This window comes from Anabas testudineus, chromosome 8 (assembly GCF_900324465.2).
Source record: "Anabas testudineus chromosome 8, fAnaTes1.2, whole genome shotgun sequence".
Lineage (NCBI taxonomy): Eukaryota > Metazoa > Chordata > Actinopteri > Anabantiformes > Anabantidae > Anabas > Anabas testudineus.
In genome coordinates this window covers 2332451-2352205 of record NC_046617.1, presented here as the reverse complement: position 1 = coordinate 2352205, position 19755 = coordinate 2332451, and the positions used below count along the sequence as shown (strand labels likewise).

Genomic DNA, 19755 nt, shown 5'->3' with positions numbered 1-19755 from the left:
TGTCCCACTTTCTCCAGTGCACATTAGCGCCTTGAGCCCCAGGTCATTTTCTTTAAGTCTGCCGCAGTGGTGGCTCTTAATAATTATATTAATACTTATAATGTAACACAACCAAATACATAAAACAGAGAAAACTAAACTAAACTAAAGCTTAAAATGGATTGCTAAAGCTAACCAATGCAATAATAAAACTACACACACAACCATACAACACAGCATACCAAAGGTTTTTACAGATCTCAGTTTATCAGGGAAAGCATTTCAGAGACAGAGAGAGTTCACAGTGCAGCTTTCATTTTTATCTTATTACATGTTACATGTGATGGGGTTAGTGTGTGTGTGGTGTGTGAAGTGCCATTTCCAAATCACGCATGCTTTCCACACTCACCATTAACCTATTTATGACGCTGACATCATGATGTGTCAGCGTGTTGACTCAAAGGAGGTTTATGTATGGTGTGTGCATTTGTGTGTGTGTGTGTGTGTGTGTGTGTGTGTGTGTGTGTGAGCCTCAGTGATGCGACACGTGACATTTTACTGTTCGTACATCGACACAAATACAACTCGAACATGACAGGTGAGTCATTATTCATTCAACAGAAGCTGCTTTAGGTTTGGGGAATTGTTTTTATGATGAAGAAATGTGTCACCCAGTGCAGCCAGGTTGCTCGCTGATGTTTTTTTATTGTCTTTTTTATGTAACTCCCACGCAAATTTGCTAAAATTAGGGATCGATTGATAATAATAACAAGAAATAATAAATAAAAACTCATTTAAAGCAGGAAATAGTAAGACTGACTTACTAGAATGCTGGGGGCTCTAAAGCTTCATTTAATGTGCAGTTTATATATTTAGTTTCTAATTAAGTAGCACTGAGAGAGTGAAGGATCAACAAACTGAATCTGTAAGAAACAGTAGGATTGATCTTCTGCGGAACATAAATGACATAGTCGTTCAAAGAAAAGGAGTGGACATCATGATCATCATTCTTAAAACATCACAATAAGCTGTCAACCACAGTAGAATAGAACAAGCAGATCTCTTTAGTGTGTGTGTCCTGCAAGCCTGATGCAAAACTATGCATTAAGGGGGCTGGGTGACATCAAAGTGAACTCGGTCTCTGATTGGATGAAACTGAGGCGTTACAGATGTTCCATTTTGCTCTAGTGGAAACCTGCAGACATGCTTTTGGATATTTCTTTATTAAAACAAACGTGTCAGCGGCCTCATGTCTGGCTTTTATTTTGAAACAGATGTGTTATGTGAGTACAGGTTCATCTGTGAGTGTTCAGCTGAACTCCTGTGAGCTGCTTCTCCCCTGATGACAATGATTTCCTCTTTCACCCCCCCCCCCCCCCCCCCCCCCCCCCCACTGCTAGGTTATGGTCAAATGAGAGGAGGGGGAGGTACACACATACACACACACACACACACACACACACACGGTAGCATCCACTGCTGATGTCAGACTCCAGTCATGTCGACCCTCCTCAGCACCATCAGCACCATCAGCACCATCATCTTCATGGCTTCATTACAGAGACGTGAGTACACCGGCTTTTCTGCTCTTTCTTCAACTTGTCTTAATGTGTCCGTCGCGGATGTTTCGTTGTCAGCGTCGTTTGAGAAAAGCTCATCAGATGTTGCATGGCGGGACAAGCTGGGATGTTTGGGTTGCGCAGCGGCGGACTCTGTCGGGGAAAACGCTCGGCGGTGACGCGGCGACGCGGTCAGGAGTAGGAGAAGGACACCAGACAAACATCAGCTAGGGTGATGTGAGAGTGAAGATGTGAGAAACATAGATCTCACCGAGCTCGATTAGGTTCATAGAAACTCTCACCACAGGAACGCTACGCGGCGCTATGGAGACGTTAAAGGACGATTTAGGTGCAGATCGTACCACGGAATCATTTCCAGTTGTGTTCAGTCCTCTGCTGGTTTGTAATGAGGCTTTAACAGCGCCCGCACAGAGCATGGACTCACTGTTGCGTTGACGTGTTGTCGTTTTCTGGAACACATCAAGGTAAGACAGGGGCGCAGTTTTCACTGGGGGTGACAAGGGGGCGCAGACCCCTCCACGCACTTTGAAAAATCCTAATTGTGTCAGTTTTTTTTTATATTTTAGGTTCATCTGAATTTGACGTTTAACACAATTCAATGGTGGAAAAAAAATGTACATTTACTTAAGTAAAAGTAGCAACACCACAGTGTACAAATAAATAGAATTACTAGTATGACCTGTATTCAAAATGTTATTTGTAACTGCAACTACTCATGGCTCATTTTACATCAATTAATAAGATATTATAAGATGGAAATGATTTATGCATCAATGTATTAATCATTTTTATGTTCTAGTTGGTAATGATGGCTTAATTTAATTCAACCTAATTGTATTTGTATAGCACCAAATCACAACAGAAGTCATCTTAAGGCACTTTACAGTGTTTAAGGTTGAAGACTGTATTCAGAATTACATAAAAAAACCAACAACCCCACCTGTGCAGCACTAGGCGAGAGTGGAGAGGAAAAACTCCCTTTAACGGAAGAAACCTCCAGCAGAATCAGGCTCAGGGTGGGTGGCCATCTGCCTCAACCGGCTGAAGTGACTGGAAAGATGAGAAACCGAATAACAGTTCATACTTCATGTTTTTGAATTTCCTAAATTTATATTCAGGTTTGTTTACCTTATATTGGTTTGTCGTTACAAAGCCTGTCATTTTTGTTTTTATTATCCTATCACTAGCTATTAGAGCCAAAGCAGGCAACATCTCTGGGTGGCCCATGTAGTGTAAACCCTTGTTAGCCTTAACCTTGAGCTATTTACTTATAATCAACAATGTTGGTATCATCACACATCACATTTAAATACATCTAAGGAATAATAGATCGATTTTTATCTTTACAACAAAGTTTTAGTTGATGCTGTTGGCTGCATACAAAGGCTTTGTCAACCCCCAAATGAGTTACTGTGCCCCCTCACCCACAGGCCAAGCATTTGGTGCTGAACTTTGCTTTTTATAAATGAAAATATGATTTGTTCTGACACTGACTGCTTGTTGGTTACTACCAGCCCCTGACATAAGTGGTTCTTGGTGCTAGACCAGCAAAGAGATGATGCAGCTCTGGAATGAGTTTTCCTGGCAGAGGACTGGTTCTTTGACTGTTGCAAACTGAACTGGTTAGACATTAGGCGACGGCACTGAACCAGTCCTGAAACCTCCTTGGTTGCAAAGGGGTGAAAATGAATGAATGCATGATGAGAATTGGAGGAATTAGTTTATGTAAGTGACATTTTTACCATTTATTCTCTTTCATTGTCCCTCAAGCATTCAAAGCCCACAAAAATTAATCTATTCTAGTCACTCTGTCTGAAGGTTTTAAACTTGTGCAAACCAACCGGCTAACCGATAAAATTAGATCCACACAATTAATGTTTGTATTATCCTGTGCCATCAATTAGTAGCCTACATTATTTCTCTGAAAAAAAAAGAAAACACATTATACATACAGGACTCAAAAGCTGTGATTTAATTACAGCGGAGCACTGTAACAGCAATTCTGAACCTGTCGGGAACATTTCCTTTGCTCTGTTTACTACTGCTCTTCCCTCCATGCTACCGTCTATGTTTAATGTGCCATGAACATTCTGTCTTGTATGTTGCATAGTTTAAATCAGACTTGACACAGTCTGATCTTAGTGCTAGGTTGGTCATCTGCAGGTAGTAGGGGCCAAGTACAGTGCCTTTGGGTTAGGACATCCAAGCTAATGAACTATAATTATGTCTAATGCATTTGACTGGGGACAGTGCAGAAGCTTTGCCTGGAAGGCTTACTTGACAGCAATAAAGTCCAATGGCCTTGATGTCCTCTAATGGGTTCATATCAGCCCACATTCATGTTCCACAGTAGAGTTTAACTGTTGGAATGTTGCTGCTGAACTGGAAAAATTTGTAACAACAATCATTTAATGCCTTCAAAACAATCCCTGAATATTAAGAAATGTGTGTCACAGCATGAAAACACTAAGACTTTAATACTGAATTCCAGATTGATGAAACAGACCACTGGTGTTAATATATAAATTAACTATGCAATTAAACAAATTACACAGAACCAGACCGAATGATATATAATTTTAATTAAAAGGCCCATTAGCTTGAACACATGTCAGCAAAGCCTAAATATGCCTTTTTTTTTATCCCCATCTGCTTTGTGCCTCCTGCTGCTCCACGAGTAACCAGGTCTGTGCACGAGTGCATAGTGTGATTAGTTGGGAGTCAGATATTTGACTCTGCGCAGTGACCTCCTCTCCTTGCTGGTCATGCATTAGTGGACTGGATGGATTAGCACATATACTGTACATAGATAAACGGGTCGATTAATGGGCTTTCTGTTAGTTAGTGGCTTTTAACATATTGATGTGAAAGTCAACTGAGTTGACCAAGCCAGTTCTAAAAGTGTGGGAAATGCGTGTTGGATGCAGCAGCAGTGATTTTTAAACCCACCACTTACTTAAAAATGAAGCTGGCATCTATACAAAACTAACAATTGATGAAATCAGTGAGTCTTAATAACTTTATGCGATAACTGTGTTGATGTTTCGTGCTCATTTTTACTGTAAAAAATAGACCAACTCGTATGTATGTTGTGCTGACAATAGCTGCTACAAAGAGACAAAACAAATATTAATACTACCAGGCCCAAAAGTTGTGTAACTACCTTAACCAAACTGCAGCAGCAGCGAATCTCTCCAAAATCCACAGGCAGCAGTATCACATACTAAGGTTCTGATTTCAAATCTGCCAGATGTCTGAGTTTGGATGTTTCTTAGTGCCTACGTGGGTTGAATGTTGTCTGGCAACCTGTCCAGGATGTACTTCACCTTCCTTCGTGACCTCCATAAGACATATCTAAATGATGGATTGGGTTCAAAATACCTTTGCAACTTCTAACTTTAACAGTGACTGCTTTCAATAATTTACCCAAATTAGTCATCAGGCCTTTGAGTTGCCTGATGAAGTACACTGTGTACACTGCACAGATGCTGGTTAATAGAAAATGTGTGATGAAGGAATAAAACATTGCTGTAAAATACATTTTAAACTTCTTTGCACAAACAGGCAGATGACTACTCTTTGTGACTTAATAGCTGAAATTGATATTAAATCTCTACAGAGCTCTATCAGTATCTCAAAGGATCATAATACCACAAAAGACTCGGCTTCATGAAGCCGACTGAAACTCATTTGGCTTTACCTGTCATTTCTCCTTACTACACCTTCCTCCCCATCTGAAAAGCTAAAACTAGCAGGAGGTGGGTGGTCTGCTCAGTCATTCTCCTGTAGAGCAGCTGGATAAAGTCCAATAGGGCCAAGAGTATCTGCTGGCTGTAACAGTAGTACTGTTTGTTCAGAAGGTAGGGAGATAAAGGGGTTTGGAGAGCATGTTTTAAGTTGGTATCTGTGTGAACACATGTGGGAGGAGAGGGCAGAGGATGGCCTACAACATTTCAGCACCAAAGACCTGACTATGGATGGAGTACAAGAAAAAAGTACTGTTCTCACAGTGATGTAGTTTGGTCCCTCTTACAGGAAGAGATGTGAGCTAAGAAATATTCATAATTAGAGCATAAAACAAACATTCAATGGAAACATCAGAAATTGCTTTTATCATACCTGATCAGACTAGTCACTGCATTTACATCACCTGGTTGTTTTAATGTCCTGGTGAACAGGGATCAGCATGGGAACTGTGCAGCCCAATACACAGCACAAGTTGTGATTCCCTGTGTTCTGACGTGTCGATCATGTCCAGACCACCAACATCACACAGCTTGGTCACAAAAAACAAAACATTTCTGGTGCTGTAGACCTCCACATAATGGCTTATGGTTATAAGCCATTATCAGACATGGAAACCTGAACTTCTCTAGACATTACCTGGGTGAGCGGCATGTGAAAATGCAAATGTCAGAGTCGTTAGTTCAGAAATTACCCTGAATCTATCCTGAGAGTACATCAGTACAAAGTCTGGATACTGTCTGCGTGAGCCCATGCAGTGTGTAATCGCAGCGACGAGAGCAAATGAGCGATTCCTTTCTGTCAATCTTCTCAGCACAACACCAGAAAGTATGGGAAATATTTTGTTTCACACTTCTCTCCTTCAAGGTAACATACATAACACATTCACATTAATCATCTGCTTCAACGTGTAAACAAAACAACATGATTTCTACAGTGTACTGTTTGGGTCAGGCTACAGCTTGTGCAAGCTTTACCCTAAGAATACCAAATCCAAACTATTTCCCCATGTGAGAACCCAGCTAACATGAGCAGTCTCCTGTTATGTGCCGCATGTATAAAAGATCAAATCTGCACGAGGTCTGGACCAGATAGTTCATAACCGGCAGCATAATGAATAACTCAGTAAAACTCCATTAGTCAGGGCTCTTTGGCACTCCTCCTCAACTGGATCACACTATTCCTACCTCACCGGGGTAAAAGGGGTAGCATCCTGCTACTCAGAGCATTTCAGCGCCAGGAGCAGAAGGACTGGTCAGAGGTGAAGCAAAGCCAAATACAGAGAAGACATCATGAGCTGAGACTGGGGGGCGGGTTCATCTTTCAGCATGACTGATTATTCAAAGCAGACTAACCAAATCCCAGACTAGACTAGACTAGACTAGAAACCCCTTAGAACATCTGTGTAGTAACAATTTAAAGGCACTTCCCATAAAATCTGTTGGAGTTTGGAAGAGTGTGATAAACGTCCCATCTAGATTCAGGTCTGATGGGCTTGTAGACGCTTATGCCTTCTGAACTGTATCCAATCCATTTAGGATTTTCACTTTGTCATTATTGCTTATTAAATGGAGATTAACTAGACTTGTTTTTCCAATTCCAATTTAAGTTTTTGTACTTTCGTAAACTAGGAAGCACATCAAGTAGTACGACATATACTTCTCCCACCTACTTTGTTCCATCTCACTCTTGTTTCCCTCTGTCTCTGTCTCTGTCTCTGTCATATTCAGTGTTCTTTAGTTATTCTTATTCCATCTCTCATTGCTCTGTGTGTCTGTCACCCTCATTTTAAGTCTTTCTCTCCCTCGAATCTCAGCCTGTTGTGTGTGTGTGTGTGTGTGTGTGTGAGCTCACAGTTATGGTGCCATGTACTCAGCTCTTTCTCAATTTTTTTGTCATGTCTCCTCACATTTTATCATTACCAATCAGCTTTCTGCTTTGTGTTACTGTCTCTTTCTTTGTTCGTCTTTGTTTCGTCTCTTTTTTTTCTTGATCAGTTAAATCAGTTCATTTCAGCTTGCCATCTGTTACAGTTCCATGTGGCTAGTTTTTCTGCTTTGATATTTTTTCATGCTGGGATATTTGATCATAAACTCAAATTTAGTACAGTGTGTACAGTACTTTACATTCAAACTCAAACTTGGCTTTAAAGCTCGTATAAAATTGGTTACTGCATAGTTACAAAGCTACTATGTGCAGATTGTATTTATGTTAATAGTGACCATTGTTTTGCATCTACGACTTGGGTCTTGGGTGATCTGATGACAAGTGGGCAGTGCTCAACCACATTCATTTAAGTGTTCATATTATGCCCCCTCAGGGTTAAAAACAGGCCCTTAAAGTCCCCAAAATGTGCCTGTTCACTGTCATGCTGAAAGACAGTGTAGCTCATAGTGAGCAGCAAGTCTGAAAATGTGCACAAACAGACCCTCTCCAGAGCAAGCTGTTTTTCTTATTATTTTTTATTGTTATTAATTTATTTCTGTGTACAAAGGGGTAATTTGGTAAAATGCATGTTCATGTGAGCTCTTGACTTACTTAATTCTTATTTTTGTTAATCTGTGTGTAATTCCTAATGTTATCTTAGAAAAATCTTAGATAACATTAGGGGAAAATAGAATGAAATACTGATGATGGCATGATCACTTTTGCTGATCAGTGTGTATTCAACATGGATACTACCACAGTACACAATGTGATGATGAGTGAGTCCATTGAGTTTTGAGTTGAACTGCATGGGGTTGTGGGTAATGTGGGCCGTTAGTCCATTAATAAATTAAGGGACCATGTGATGAAGACATATGGCCCTACTCTGATCTGCCCTTGGCTTGGACTGCCTGTGTGTTTTCCTGCAAAAAAATCGAGCTAAGTGAATTGAGTTGAAACCTCAGAGGGACGTGTAGTGAAAACGCTGGATAGATAGATGATAGACACAAGCAGTGTGTGGGCTGAATGTGTGTGTGTGTGTGTGTGTGTGTGTGTGTGTGTGTGTGTGTGTGTGTGTGTGTGTGTGTGTGTGAGAGAGAGAGAGACAGAGTCCGTGGGTTGTAAGAGTGGGAGTTTTTCTGCAGAGAGATTCTTTGACCTCTTTCTGCTACTGCAGCTCTCTTTAGGCTCAACGCACACACACACACACACACACACACACACACACACACACACACACACACACACACACACACACACTCACATGCTGAACATGGGAGCAACAGCGTCCTGGTAAAGGACACTAGAGAGGGTATGAGAGTCGCTTAAATTGAAATGATCATAATTGTACCACTTTTACTATTCTACAAAAAAATATTCTTGCCCATAATTGACACATGGCTCTCAGAACTACAGTTGGCTCTTATGTGCTGCATTGTGACAGCCTGCTGTTCCTAAAGAACCAGGATGTTTGAAATGCAAAGGGAAGATATCACCAATAACATTCCTTTCAGCATTTCTACTGACCTAAACAATATACACTGCCATTCAAAAGTTTATCTCTTAGAAATGTCTGTTTTTCTATGACAACATACATGAAAACTAAGTTGGTAAATGATATATAGCTAAACAAATAATTCATATGGTCATTGGAAAAGTTGGAAATGTGATGCTTCCACAACAGCTCAGACATGTTGAGATCCAGAGACTGTGCTGAACACTCAACAATGGAGTTGTGCTGTGGGTCATTTTCTGATATATATTCAGACAGTGAATAATCATTTCCTTTTTAAAAGTCTCACATGACAGTTTTGCTACTTGCAGGAAGAAAGTAATCAGTTACCTTTTGCAAATTTCTCATTGGAAAGATAAGTACGACTTTTGTTATTGAGCTGTTTCAGGTTTTTGCATGTTTGGTACCATACATCAAAACAACACATGGGATTCTAGTGAAAAGGAACTAAACTATACTAACTAAATCTATACACGAAGTCAACTCTACAGTGCAGGTACAGGGAAATGAGCTTAACATAACGACTGGAAGCTGATGAAACACTACTGTAATTAGTGGTTTCACAAGGATTACCAGTAACTTAGTTCTTGCAGTCTTGTCACCTGCCAATTTCATCTGCTTGTAAGACAAAGGGGGAAACAGCAGCCTTAAATGTCAAGTTAGACATGCTGTACACACAACACAATGCATCCCAACCCACTTGAAGCATGAAAAAGACGGGACATTGCCTCCATCACGACACGATCAATCACTTAAAGGGGAGGTAAGAATCTGGCCTACATAGAGACGGGGGAGATGAGATATTGTTTAAAAATCCACTTACGTCCTCACATTAAAAAATGTGCAGTCACAGTAACTGCTGTCCACGTGTCCCAAAAAAGGCAGGATAGCTCAGATATACTGTAGGTCCTGATCAGTCACATGCTGTCAAGTCAAGTAGGATTGTTTACCACTTCAGAGAGTAGATTTGTGCTTGCATATTGCTGTTTGTGGTTGGTTCTTGGCTCTGTTGATGTGGAAATGATAAGTCTGGCATCTATAGCGTATATGTTGTCCGCATTCCAATCTGTCGCCACAGCTGCCAGCCATATTGGAGGTCCATGCTCTTGCAAAGATGTGGCTGGTAAAGCTGTCTGGTCCTTTATGTTGCCAACATGAATGTACAGTGAAGGCTTCTAACTAAAAATCTTACTGTATTTTTCAGGTATATATTTTTAGTTTTTTCATTTAAGTGGGAATTTGTTTGGAAACCACTAATGAGAGCATACTTCATGTCTTTCCTGGGAAAGTGGGGAAGTACAAATTTTATGGCAGCAGAAACACCAAACCTTTGCCTGGCCAGCCTTATGGGCTCTTGGCTGCACACTTTGGCTGTTACCTCTGCCAGGACATGGGACTTGGCAGATTTCTTGCGATTATTTACCTCCTGCTATGTGAGGTGGAGAGTGCAAAGGGACTTGCTGAACTGTCATGGTTCGTCTGACTTTTCTCCGTCTGCCCACAGTGAACCTTTTTTCTCTGTCTCCTGCAGCTGTCTGATGATGGATTTGTTCGGCAGAGGAGAGCTGGGCCTACTGGGAGGAGGAGAGGGACTGAGAGATGACGTGGGCGTACCCGGGATAAGCTGGTCGCCCAGTCGGCTGCCAGATGACATGTACCCAGCCTCAGGGTTGGCACTGGCTGCCGCCTATCATGACATCAAGACCAGGCTGGCAAGTCTGGAGAGAGAGAACAGCAGCATCAAGAGGAAACTCAAACACTACGAGGTCAAGGTGGAGAGCAGCACACAAACACACACAGTAGACACATGTTATGCACATTATACAGAGAACAGTAGAATAGACCTGAGACTGTTGTTAGACAGTGAATGCATTATTTCTGGATCGCCTTCTCATTCCTTCCAGTTTCCCATGATCAGTGAGTTTGGAGAGGAGAGGATACTGTGTTGCTCCTGTGAGCCTATCATGAAGGATACCAGTGTAATCCAATCAGAGACCACCAACCTACAACAGAGGATCAACTCCCTCACTCAGGAGGTACCTAGTACTATTATGACAGGAACTGTTAACAGTAGCAGTCGTAGCTAGTGGAGGCTGTGGAAGTCATATTAATGGCAGATCAGTACCAAACATACAAGGACTCGTACTGTGGCTTTGCGGGTGTCTCTTCTCACAACCCTTGGGGTGAGGTTATTAATTTGTCTTTGTGTGGAAGAACTGTGTAGTGCGAGGCCGCTGATTGTGCTGAAGTGTGCTCCAGATGGTTGGTGAGACACCAAATCCACGCACAGTACTTACTGTACACACAGGCACCAGAAACAACACATGGAAGCAGCTCCCACAAATGTTGTGATCAGGCAACTGAATCATGGCAACTGTTACCATCTCAGTACTACTAATCTTACCTGGATGACTGACTATACGAATCTGACATAGTATAACCAAGAAATAACAATCAAGAATTCCCAAGGAAAAAGAAACCTTTGGCACAAAAGAAAGCAACAACAATGAACCAAAGATGTATGTGCAGACTACCAATAAACTAACACACACCATAATAGAATATTTGAATACAATTCAGATCTTATTTTAGATTTTACAATATGTAGATACAGCAACGGTGATGATGGCATGATTTGCTGCTGAAGTGATGATAAGACCTAAATGTTATTCCCACACAAAGTGTCTCTGTTTCAGCTTCAGAAGAGTAAGGAGAGAGAGGAGAGGTTGGAGGAAGTCATCCAGGCTTATGAGAAGATTCATTTGGAGAAAAGCAACGTCCAGAGAGACTTAGACAAGATGGTAAACACACACACACACACACAAATAATATAATATGTTACTGTCCTTGGTAGCAGCATGGACTTCCTTTCCACCTGTGTATGCGTGTGTGTGTGTGTGTGTGTGTGTATGTCAGACTACTCTAGCAGAGCAGCATGTGGAGAGGATCCACAGTCTGGAGGTGGCTCTCAGACAGAGGGAAACCTCCCTCCAGAAACTAAGTGCGCAACTGCGCAGCAAAGACGCACATCAGTCTCAGCTCCACGCCAGCCTAGACGTACCCAGAGGTGGGTTCTGTTCTGTATCAGCACACAACCCAGTCATTAGCAAAAAAACAAAAAAAAAACCACAAAATATAGGGTTAATTATTTGTTAATCTCTATCTGTAATTATTATTGTAATACAACTCAAGCTAAGTGTCCTTTCAAGCACATATACAATTATAACTTATATCATTAATAGACCTAACCTAAAACATGTTTTTAAATGGTGTTACAGTCATATATTATTAATCAGTGTTATCATGGCAAAACACCAAGGTATTTTCATGCAGGCATTACCTTATTATCAGTTATACAAAATATATATACTGTAGATTAAATATGTATTTATATATATTACTTTTTTATTATATCTTGAATGTGATTGTAGCAGATCTGTAACAATAAAAACACTGACCAATATGTACATGGTCTATACTGTGGAAATTAAGATAATTCAAACTTCCCATATAAAAAGACAATGCTAAAGATTTACAGTAGGGATGGAAGTCTGCTCCGCCACTGACAGTATGGTAAAGCAGTGATGTGGTTTTGTCAGAGGGTCGTGGGCCAACACTGCAGAGCTCCCGCAGTCTGGACGCCCTGTCAGACCTGAAGCTGCAGCGACTGGAGGCCGAGCTGGAGGGGGCACGGCATCAGGCCGAGGGAGCCTGTCAGAGAGAGAAGGAGCTGAGGGCCGAGTTTCAGAGACTGCAGCAGGAGGTAGCCCAGCTACAGGAAGCTCAGAGACAGGTACGCCCGATGCTCTGCTGTAGACTTCCACAGGGTGGTGATTTTGTCACTTCTGGTGGTCATTTGTAGAGAGAGTTCAGCTACTAGTAATAGGCCCAGTGGAGTGGAGCATGAAATTAGTGAAATGCAATGAATATAAAATGTTAGAACTAAATTCAATTAAAGCAGCTACATGTTTATCTAAGCTTGTATCTTCATCATTTGTCTTGTTGAGCTCCACTGTTGTCCAAAAACTACTGTACTACTGAAGTTGTACTCTGGTTTAAATGACTGATGGTCAGTGGACTTAAACCTGCAAACTGTCAATGTAAAGCAATGAAAAGCCCAATAACAGCTCTGTCTCATCTCTCAGTCACAGGAGTTAATCCCACACTGTGAGCACTGCGACGTAGAATGGATAAAGAAAGCTGGGGACGAACAGTGAGTCCTAGTTCAAACCAAGAGGCTTTTTCACAGTATAAGCACAGTATATTACCATCGGTTTGTTAGCTACATGCATTTATTGATTCAGTCTCTTTTTGTGCGTTGCAGAGTCAACCTAGCGTTGGCTTATACTGAGCTAACAGAAGAGTTGGGTCGTGTTCGCAGTTTGGCTGTCAAACAGAGTGACCTTCTGCGACACGTCTCACGGGATCCTGGTAGGTCACTGGTGTCAGGACGTAATGGAATATATGGGCATTTAAAATCAGTGGGTAATTATTGAGCCTTGAGTCTAGAGTGCACTGGTATCAAATGGTGACAGTGAATCCAATGCCCCTAATTTGATTTGACGAGCCCATCTCTCTCTGCCTCTTCACTGTCAAGTATAAAATGAAGACCTAAACATCCATCCATCCATTTTCTTAACCTCCTGTCTTAGCTGTCATCTGGTGAGAGGCGGGGTACACCAAGTCGCCAGTCCATTACAGGGCAGACATACAGAGACAGACAACAATTCATACTCACATTCACACCTATGGGCAATTTAGGGTCACCAATTAACCTAACATGCATGTCTTTGAGGTGGGAGGAAGCCGACAAGAACCCACACAGGAGAACATGTAAACTCCACACAGAAAGTGTATCAAACCAGGGTCCTTCTTACTGTGATGCGACAGTGCTAACCACTACATCATCGTGCTGCCCTAGTACAAAAAAGAAAAACTCTATGAAATCATAAAAACTTGTCAAAAACTGCTCAGTTAGATATTTTGTTGATAGTTTGGCTTGAACTGTGTCCATAAGTGTCCAACAAATCTGAAACTTCCTCATGGCTTTTAACAGTCTGTGAAGTGCAGACTTCATAACCTTTAAAATCAGATCAGTGACCCATAGTTATGAATGTGAGTATGAAGGCTTGTCTCTGTATGTCAGTCCTGTGATGGACTGGTGACCTGTCAGGCTGCACCCTGCTTCTCGGCCAATGACACCCGGGATAGGCTCCAGCTCTCCCACACTGGGGTGTCATGGGTGAGGAACAGGGACAAAGCCTAAATAAATAATGTTTCTTTCTTACTTCCTTCCTACAGTCTCCCGTCCCATCCCAGCTCCTCAGCGTCTCTCCCCCACATCCCCCCAGCGCCCATCACTCTCTCCCGACAGACTGCTCCCCACCCCGTCTCCTCCTCTGTCTCCAGTCAACGGCCCGGCCTCCTACTCTCATCAGCTAACCAGCAGCCGCCTGCGAGCAAAGTTCCAAGGTCGCCGTAGTTACTCGGAGGTGAGACTACTACTACTACTACTACTAATAATAAAAAACGATACTTTATTAATTAATTAATTCTTATTATCCTTTGACCTTTCGACCTCCTCTTTTCCTCAGGTTTCTGACCCATCAGCCATTCAGAGGCCGCCAGCTCGCCTGATGAGGGACCCAGTGTCCACCCTCCCCAAGCCCAGGCCCCTCCTGGGCGAGAGGCAGGGTTACAGCCAAAACAAATCCCAGCTTCGCACTTCCTTGCTGGGCCCAGTCAGACCAGCCTCAGCTCATGGGGCTGGAGGTGAGAGAGGAGGGGGAGGTGGGGGAGAGAGAGGTGGGGGCAGCAGCCTGAGCAGCAGCCCTCATCACTGTGCTCTGGACCTGGGCTTCCCAATGGCTGCTGAGGTGAGCTTTATTTAAGTCAGCTGTATAGCTACTTACTGCTGAAGTTCACTTTTAACATCCCTGCTGCTTTCTGATTACTAATTACTGTTTATAGCACTGAGTAATATGTAATGCTTATATAAACCTATAAACTTCTCTTTTTAAATAATCCCTCCTCTCATCCAGGTGCATCACTTCTGTCACCTTGACGACCCACCTGAGCCCACCCCACTGGTGACCCCACCACAGTCCTCTGATGATGAGGAGGTGATGATGATGATGGTGATGTTTGCTCTTCCTGGATGTAAAGCTCGGTTGTTTACACATAGATTCTGTGTGTTGTGTACGTTTGCAGGATGTTTGTACATATCTGTCGCCGCCCACCAGCCCACCTCGAACCCTCGGTGCCATTGGGATTGGTTCGACGTCGCCTAGAGAACAGCCCATTCATCCCTTGTTCCCGTCTCCTAGGAAACAGCCACACCATCCTTCCTTCTCAGCCCCTGAAGGCCCTGCCACCCTGTCCTGCCATCTGCCTCTCTACATGAACACTGAGCATGCTCAGTCATGGCCCTCAATAAATGTAAGTAGAAAATGACGAGGGTTACACAATGCAACCAACAGATTTCTTGTTCTCCCTGTGGGGAGTTTGTTTTTAGCTGGTTTTGGTCTCTCCACAGATGTTCTATGTGGTTTTAGTCTGGTGCATTCAGGGACAGTCAGAGACTTTCTCAAACCACTCCAGGGCCACCTTGGCTCTATGCTTCATGTCATTGCTGTGCTGTACAGTCTAAGGTCTCCTGCTTTCTGAAGCAGGTTGCTCCCTGTATTTGGCTGCATCCATCCTCCTTCCAATTCTTCACATGTTGCTGCTATACATTGCCATATGAATGCTACTACCCAGGAGTTTGGTATGCAAAAGACATAGTGTCCTCAGAGTCTTTTAAAGTGGACACATTACGCTTCATTTAGAATTTATGTTTTATTCTAGGGCTCCACTTATACATTGTATGATTTAATGCTCTCTTTATAGGCTCTCTAGGCTCCCTCTGGCCTAGAGAGTAAAATGGTCCATTTATCGATCCCAACACCACAACCTTGAGCATCTGTCGATACCGATCCAATCTCTTGAACCATTAAGGTGCCAGATGAAAAGCATGCAAAGTCTCTATCTTAGCTTGGGAGGCTGCCATCCCTCTCACTCAATAAAAGAGAGACTGGTAGTGAAACCTGAAACTGAATATCAGATCAGTGTCCTCATACATGTAACTGTATCCAGTGTTGTGTTATGGTTTCATTGTCAAAAGTAAAAAAAAAGTTAGTATAAAAGTCAAAGAAAACACTTTCTGTGAGACATATTGTGCTCTTCAAATACTAATTACTTATTTAGTGGGTGTAGGAGCCCAGAATGACTGGTCAGTCATGGACGTTCACAATGTTTTATTTCAAATGTATTTAAAAATACGTGTTAATTAAAATATCTTCAGGACAAAGTGAATTTGTTGGAAAATGGGCTACCACAAAGGCCAGATTGATGGAGTGCTGCTGAGATGGTCAATATTCCAGCAGGTTCTCGCATCTCTGCCCAGGACTCTCCTACTGTAGCTCCGTCAGAGTAATCTTTACAGGGGGTATTGGTAGGGGAACCCATCAATTGTTAAAGTGGAATAAATAAAGTAGGAAGACCTTATGCACTGATAATTACTTAATAATTCATTATTATAGTATTTCTAAACCTGTTATGTATTTATTAACCATGTACTGTACAATCCTCTGGTCTGAATTATTATTAATCACAGAATTATTATTTGTCACAGGTCAGTAAAGGACCAGCAAACTGAAGGAGAGAACCCAAGCACAGACACAGCAGACAGGCTGGCTGAATAATGAAACAAAAAAAAAATGCTTTAATGGTTTAATGGTTCAGGTTTAACCAGCAAGAATTAAGTGTGTGAGACTAACAGCAACACGAGTCAGTGTGTGTGGCTGAGTGAAGAGTACAGTGAATAAAAAGTGGGAAAGCGGCATAGATTCCTAAAGGCTTTGTGTTGATTTGCATGCAAAGGTTTATTGCAGACAGTGGTTCATAACCACTAGATGGCAGTGTTGTGTCTTTATACTCTTTAATTTAAGCATAAGAAGGTGATGGTTCTAAAATTGGATTTAAAACTAGAATCACTGCCTCGTGGTTGTACAGTATGCCTCTGCCAAGCAGTCAAGTTGCTGTTTACATGCATTGTTTGTCAAAATGTATATTCTAATTAATATGACTCCAAATGAGCAATTGGGCCAAATCTAATGAACTTTTTGACAGCCGTTTGGCCAACAAGATCTTGAAGGAATTCCCTCCAAGCGTTTCCTAGATATCGCGATGGCAGTGTAGACAGACAACCTGAAAACTAAATGTCAATAATCAGAACAGCTGGTTTCGTCATGTCAGCTTCCTACAAAACACTACAGTTAGCAGGAGCCCCAGCTGAACCTCTGTTCACCCCGTTATCAGGACTTTATTAAGAAATATTATAAATGAGAAAAGACAACTTTTGTTCCTTCACTGTATTATAACTTATAACTTATATAACTTAACTTCTCACTGTGAACATATCATATTATACCATTAATGTCAGGTCTGATAAATTACCAGTTCCCTCTGGCTAAGTGTTCCTGAAGAAAACACTAAACCCTGAACCCCTGACACTTTAAATGTAGCCACCTCTCCACAAGACTTTTCTCAAGGAGATTAAATCAAGTAAATTCAAACATATCAAAAGTCAGCAAAGTGTGAAAAGAGCTTGTGGGATTGTGCTTTGTTTGTGTTGTTGTGCTTTGACGTACCTGCTCTCACGCCTGTCTTCTTCTGTCTGTAGTTATGGATGGAGTCAGAGGAGAGTGCTGCTCGAAGCTGTCCTTTGTGTCAGCTGACCTTCCCAACTGGTTACCCTGACGACGCCCTCATCAAACACATCGACTCCCACCTGGAGAACAGCAAGATCTAACCTTTATTATCAGGTGTTTTACACCTATTTCTGCAATAGGCGGCAGAGCCATCTTGATTCTTTTCTATATTTTGGTTAAATCCAAGAACGGTTTATTGACCAAGCATGTCTCCTCCAAAACCCCCACCTCCCCACCACCCACCTCGTGTGGAATAAACCGGGGACCTTCCAGTTTGCCTCTTGTTGTACTCTTGATTTCCAGGTTGTAAATCTCATTTTGTTTGCATCACACAAAGCACCATATCAATAATTGTGTGTTAGATGGAGGATTTCCTTCTTTCACAAACTCCAACCTAATTTGTATATAGATCTGAGGGCCAATGGAACAGCAAGATACTTAGAGCACAGTGATGCTGTATTTCCCAGATACACTGAGACGGACACACAAGATCTGTTTTCAGCTTCACATCTGCTGGACTGAGAGCAGCCGTGGAGACGAGACATGTGCTGGAAAGACACAACAACCTGAGAATGGTCAGGACCACCTGGATTTCCCTTTTCTAATGGCCTGGCAGAGGATTAAAATGAAAATGTATGGACATGTAATGAACTTTACCAAGGATAGGCTTATTTAAGTAACAGTAATGTTAGTAAGTACTTTACCTGTGTGTATGTGATGACAATAAATGTAGTCTAGAAGACTACTAGCTGACTCCCAAATACATGAGCAATCCCTATTTGAAGGGAGCTGCCCTGCTGTTCTTTAAAGGATACAGCTAATAAGTTGGAACTGATCACAATAAATGGGGATGACGTATTGGTTAGTGGAGCTCCAAAGCAAAATATGTCAAATCAAATGTGAAATGGTTTAAATGTAAAAATGTGATCAAAAAAACAAAACAATGCATGACGGATGTCACGTCTCTCTCTAAATCTGTGATAACAGGTTGTTTTCTTTATTCTCTTTAATATTGGAAAACACCTCAATTAAAAGACTTTATCACATAATCATCACTCCAGATTCTTTACAATATTTTCTATCACCACTCATTTTCAATTATCATTGCCAGTTCTAATTTCTAATAACTCTGATTATGGTATAAACTAATAATAATATCTGATCATTATGACTTTTCCTAAATATAGTGAACTTTCTCCTAATCTAGTTTTTTTGTAATCTTGTTTCTGTTTCATACACTGATCACATTTTTACGCTAAAAACATTCCACGCTCACAAATGTACGTATTTTTGTTTTGGGTGAAGACCAGCTCCATGGTGTCAGTACAATACAAGGTAAAGCTGAGTCAGTGTCACACTGAATATGTTGATACTTCATCACTTAACACCTCCATTACTTGACCACAGTGCTGTACATACCAAACGTATCTTGACTCTGAGCTGTTCAAGTTCTAAGGATGAAAGCCAAACCTACGAAGCAAAAAACAAGTTAGAATCATCATTACAACAAAATGCTTTTTAATCAAATGACCAAAATTATAAACATTTCATCAGGACATTTAGCTGTAGAAGATCACACAAGCACGCTGTAAGAGATCATGTAGAACTCTTTGTTCCACTAAAGATAACAGAGAGCAGAGTGGACTGTTTCATTCTGTCGTAACAGTTCAAATGTCAAGTCCTCATCAAGCTGCTCTTCTAAGACGCAGGTCGGCTCTGTCACACAAAGGTCCGCGCAGAATCGAGAACCAATCCTGCGAATCGCTCAACTCAAGACTTAAAGGGATGGTTCACCAAAATGAAGAATTATTACATATTTAACCTTTTCACATGACATCCTGTGATTCAATAGATGCAGTTTGCTGGTGAAGAACACGTGATACAGTTGAAAGCTCCGGAAACAGCTGATAAGTGGACATTTAGCCTAAAGTGTTGAATAGACCTTGATGGTTTAGTTTGTTTACACAGCTCTGTCTCTAAAACGTTCAGTGGAGATGAACGGACTTCCATTCGTGGTACTGAGGACAAATGTGAGGTGTGTGAAAAAAATCATGGTTATTAAACACAGCAATTGGACTAATAATCTGAACATATCCTTATAGAAATACATTCACAATATCGACCTCTGGTTTTCAGAATAAAAAGGAGTGGAGGTTTGATGCAAAAAGGTTGTGTAATGTGTTATTTACATCCACTAAATGAAAGCATTCAGGCCTCCCTGTATGCTGCAGGAATGAGACACTGCACGTCTTATTAGATAAAA

The 19755-nt window shown here is 41.5% G+C and overlaps 1 protein-coding gene across 3 annotated transcripts; it reads left to right on the top strand.

The window, feature by feature from the left end:
• The first annotated feature begins 1415 nt into the window (after positions 1-1415).
• On the top strand, positions 1416-19634 carry LOC113152032 (TANK-binding kinase 1-binding protein 1-like). Of its 3 annotated transcripts, none has more exons than XM_026344956.1 (13): positions 1416-1544; positions 10274-10508; positions 10647-10778; positions 11439-11543; positions 11659-11809; positions 12342-12535; positions 12888-12955; positions 13067-13173; positions 14044-14234; positions 14337-14618; positions 14784-14864; positions 14953-15180; positions 17465-19634. In XM_026344956.1, exons 1-13 carry the CDS (start codon positions 1462-1464, stop codon positions 17591-17593), a joined length of 1986 nt encoding a protein of 661 aa, XP_026200741.1. In that variant the 5' UTR covers positions 1416-1461; the 3' UTR covers positions 17594-19634. The 3 variants fall into 3 exon arrangements, with proteins under 3 accessions (XP_026200741.1, XP_026200732.1, XP_026200750.1); XM_026344947.1 differs by having other exon boundaries at positions 10274-10514; XM_026344965.1 differs by lacking the exon at positions 1416-1544 and adding an exon at positions 1671-2023 and having other exon boundaries at positions 10274-10514.
• The last annotated feature ends 121 nt before the right edge of the window (positions 19635-19755 follow it).

Coding starts and splice junctions, on each gene's coding strand:
- LOC113152032 (XM_026344947.1), top strand. CDS start 1,462: ATGTCAGACTCCAGTCATGTCGACCCTCCTCAGCACCATCAGCACCAT. Junction 10,515..10,646: donor TCAAACACTACGAGGTCAAG/GTGGAGAGCAGC, acceptor CATTCCTTCCAG/TTTCCCATGATCAGTGAGTT. Junction 14,235..14,336: donor GTCGCCGTAGTTACTCGGAG/GTGAGACTACTA, acceptor TCTTTTCCTCAG/GTTTCTGACCCATCAGCCAT.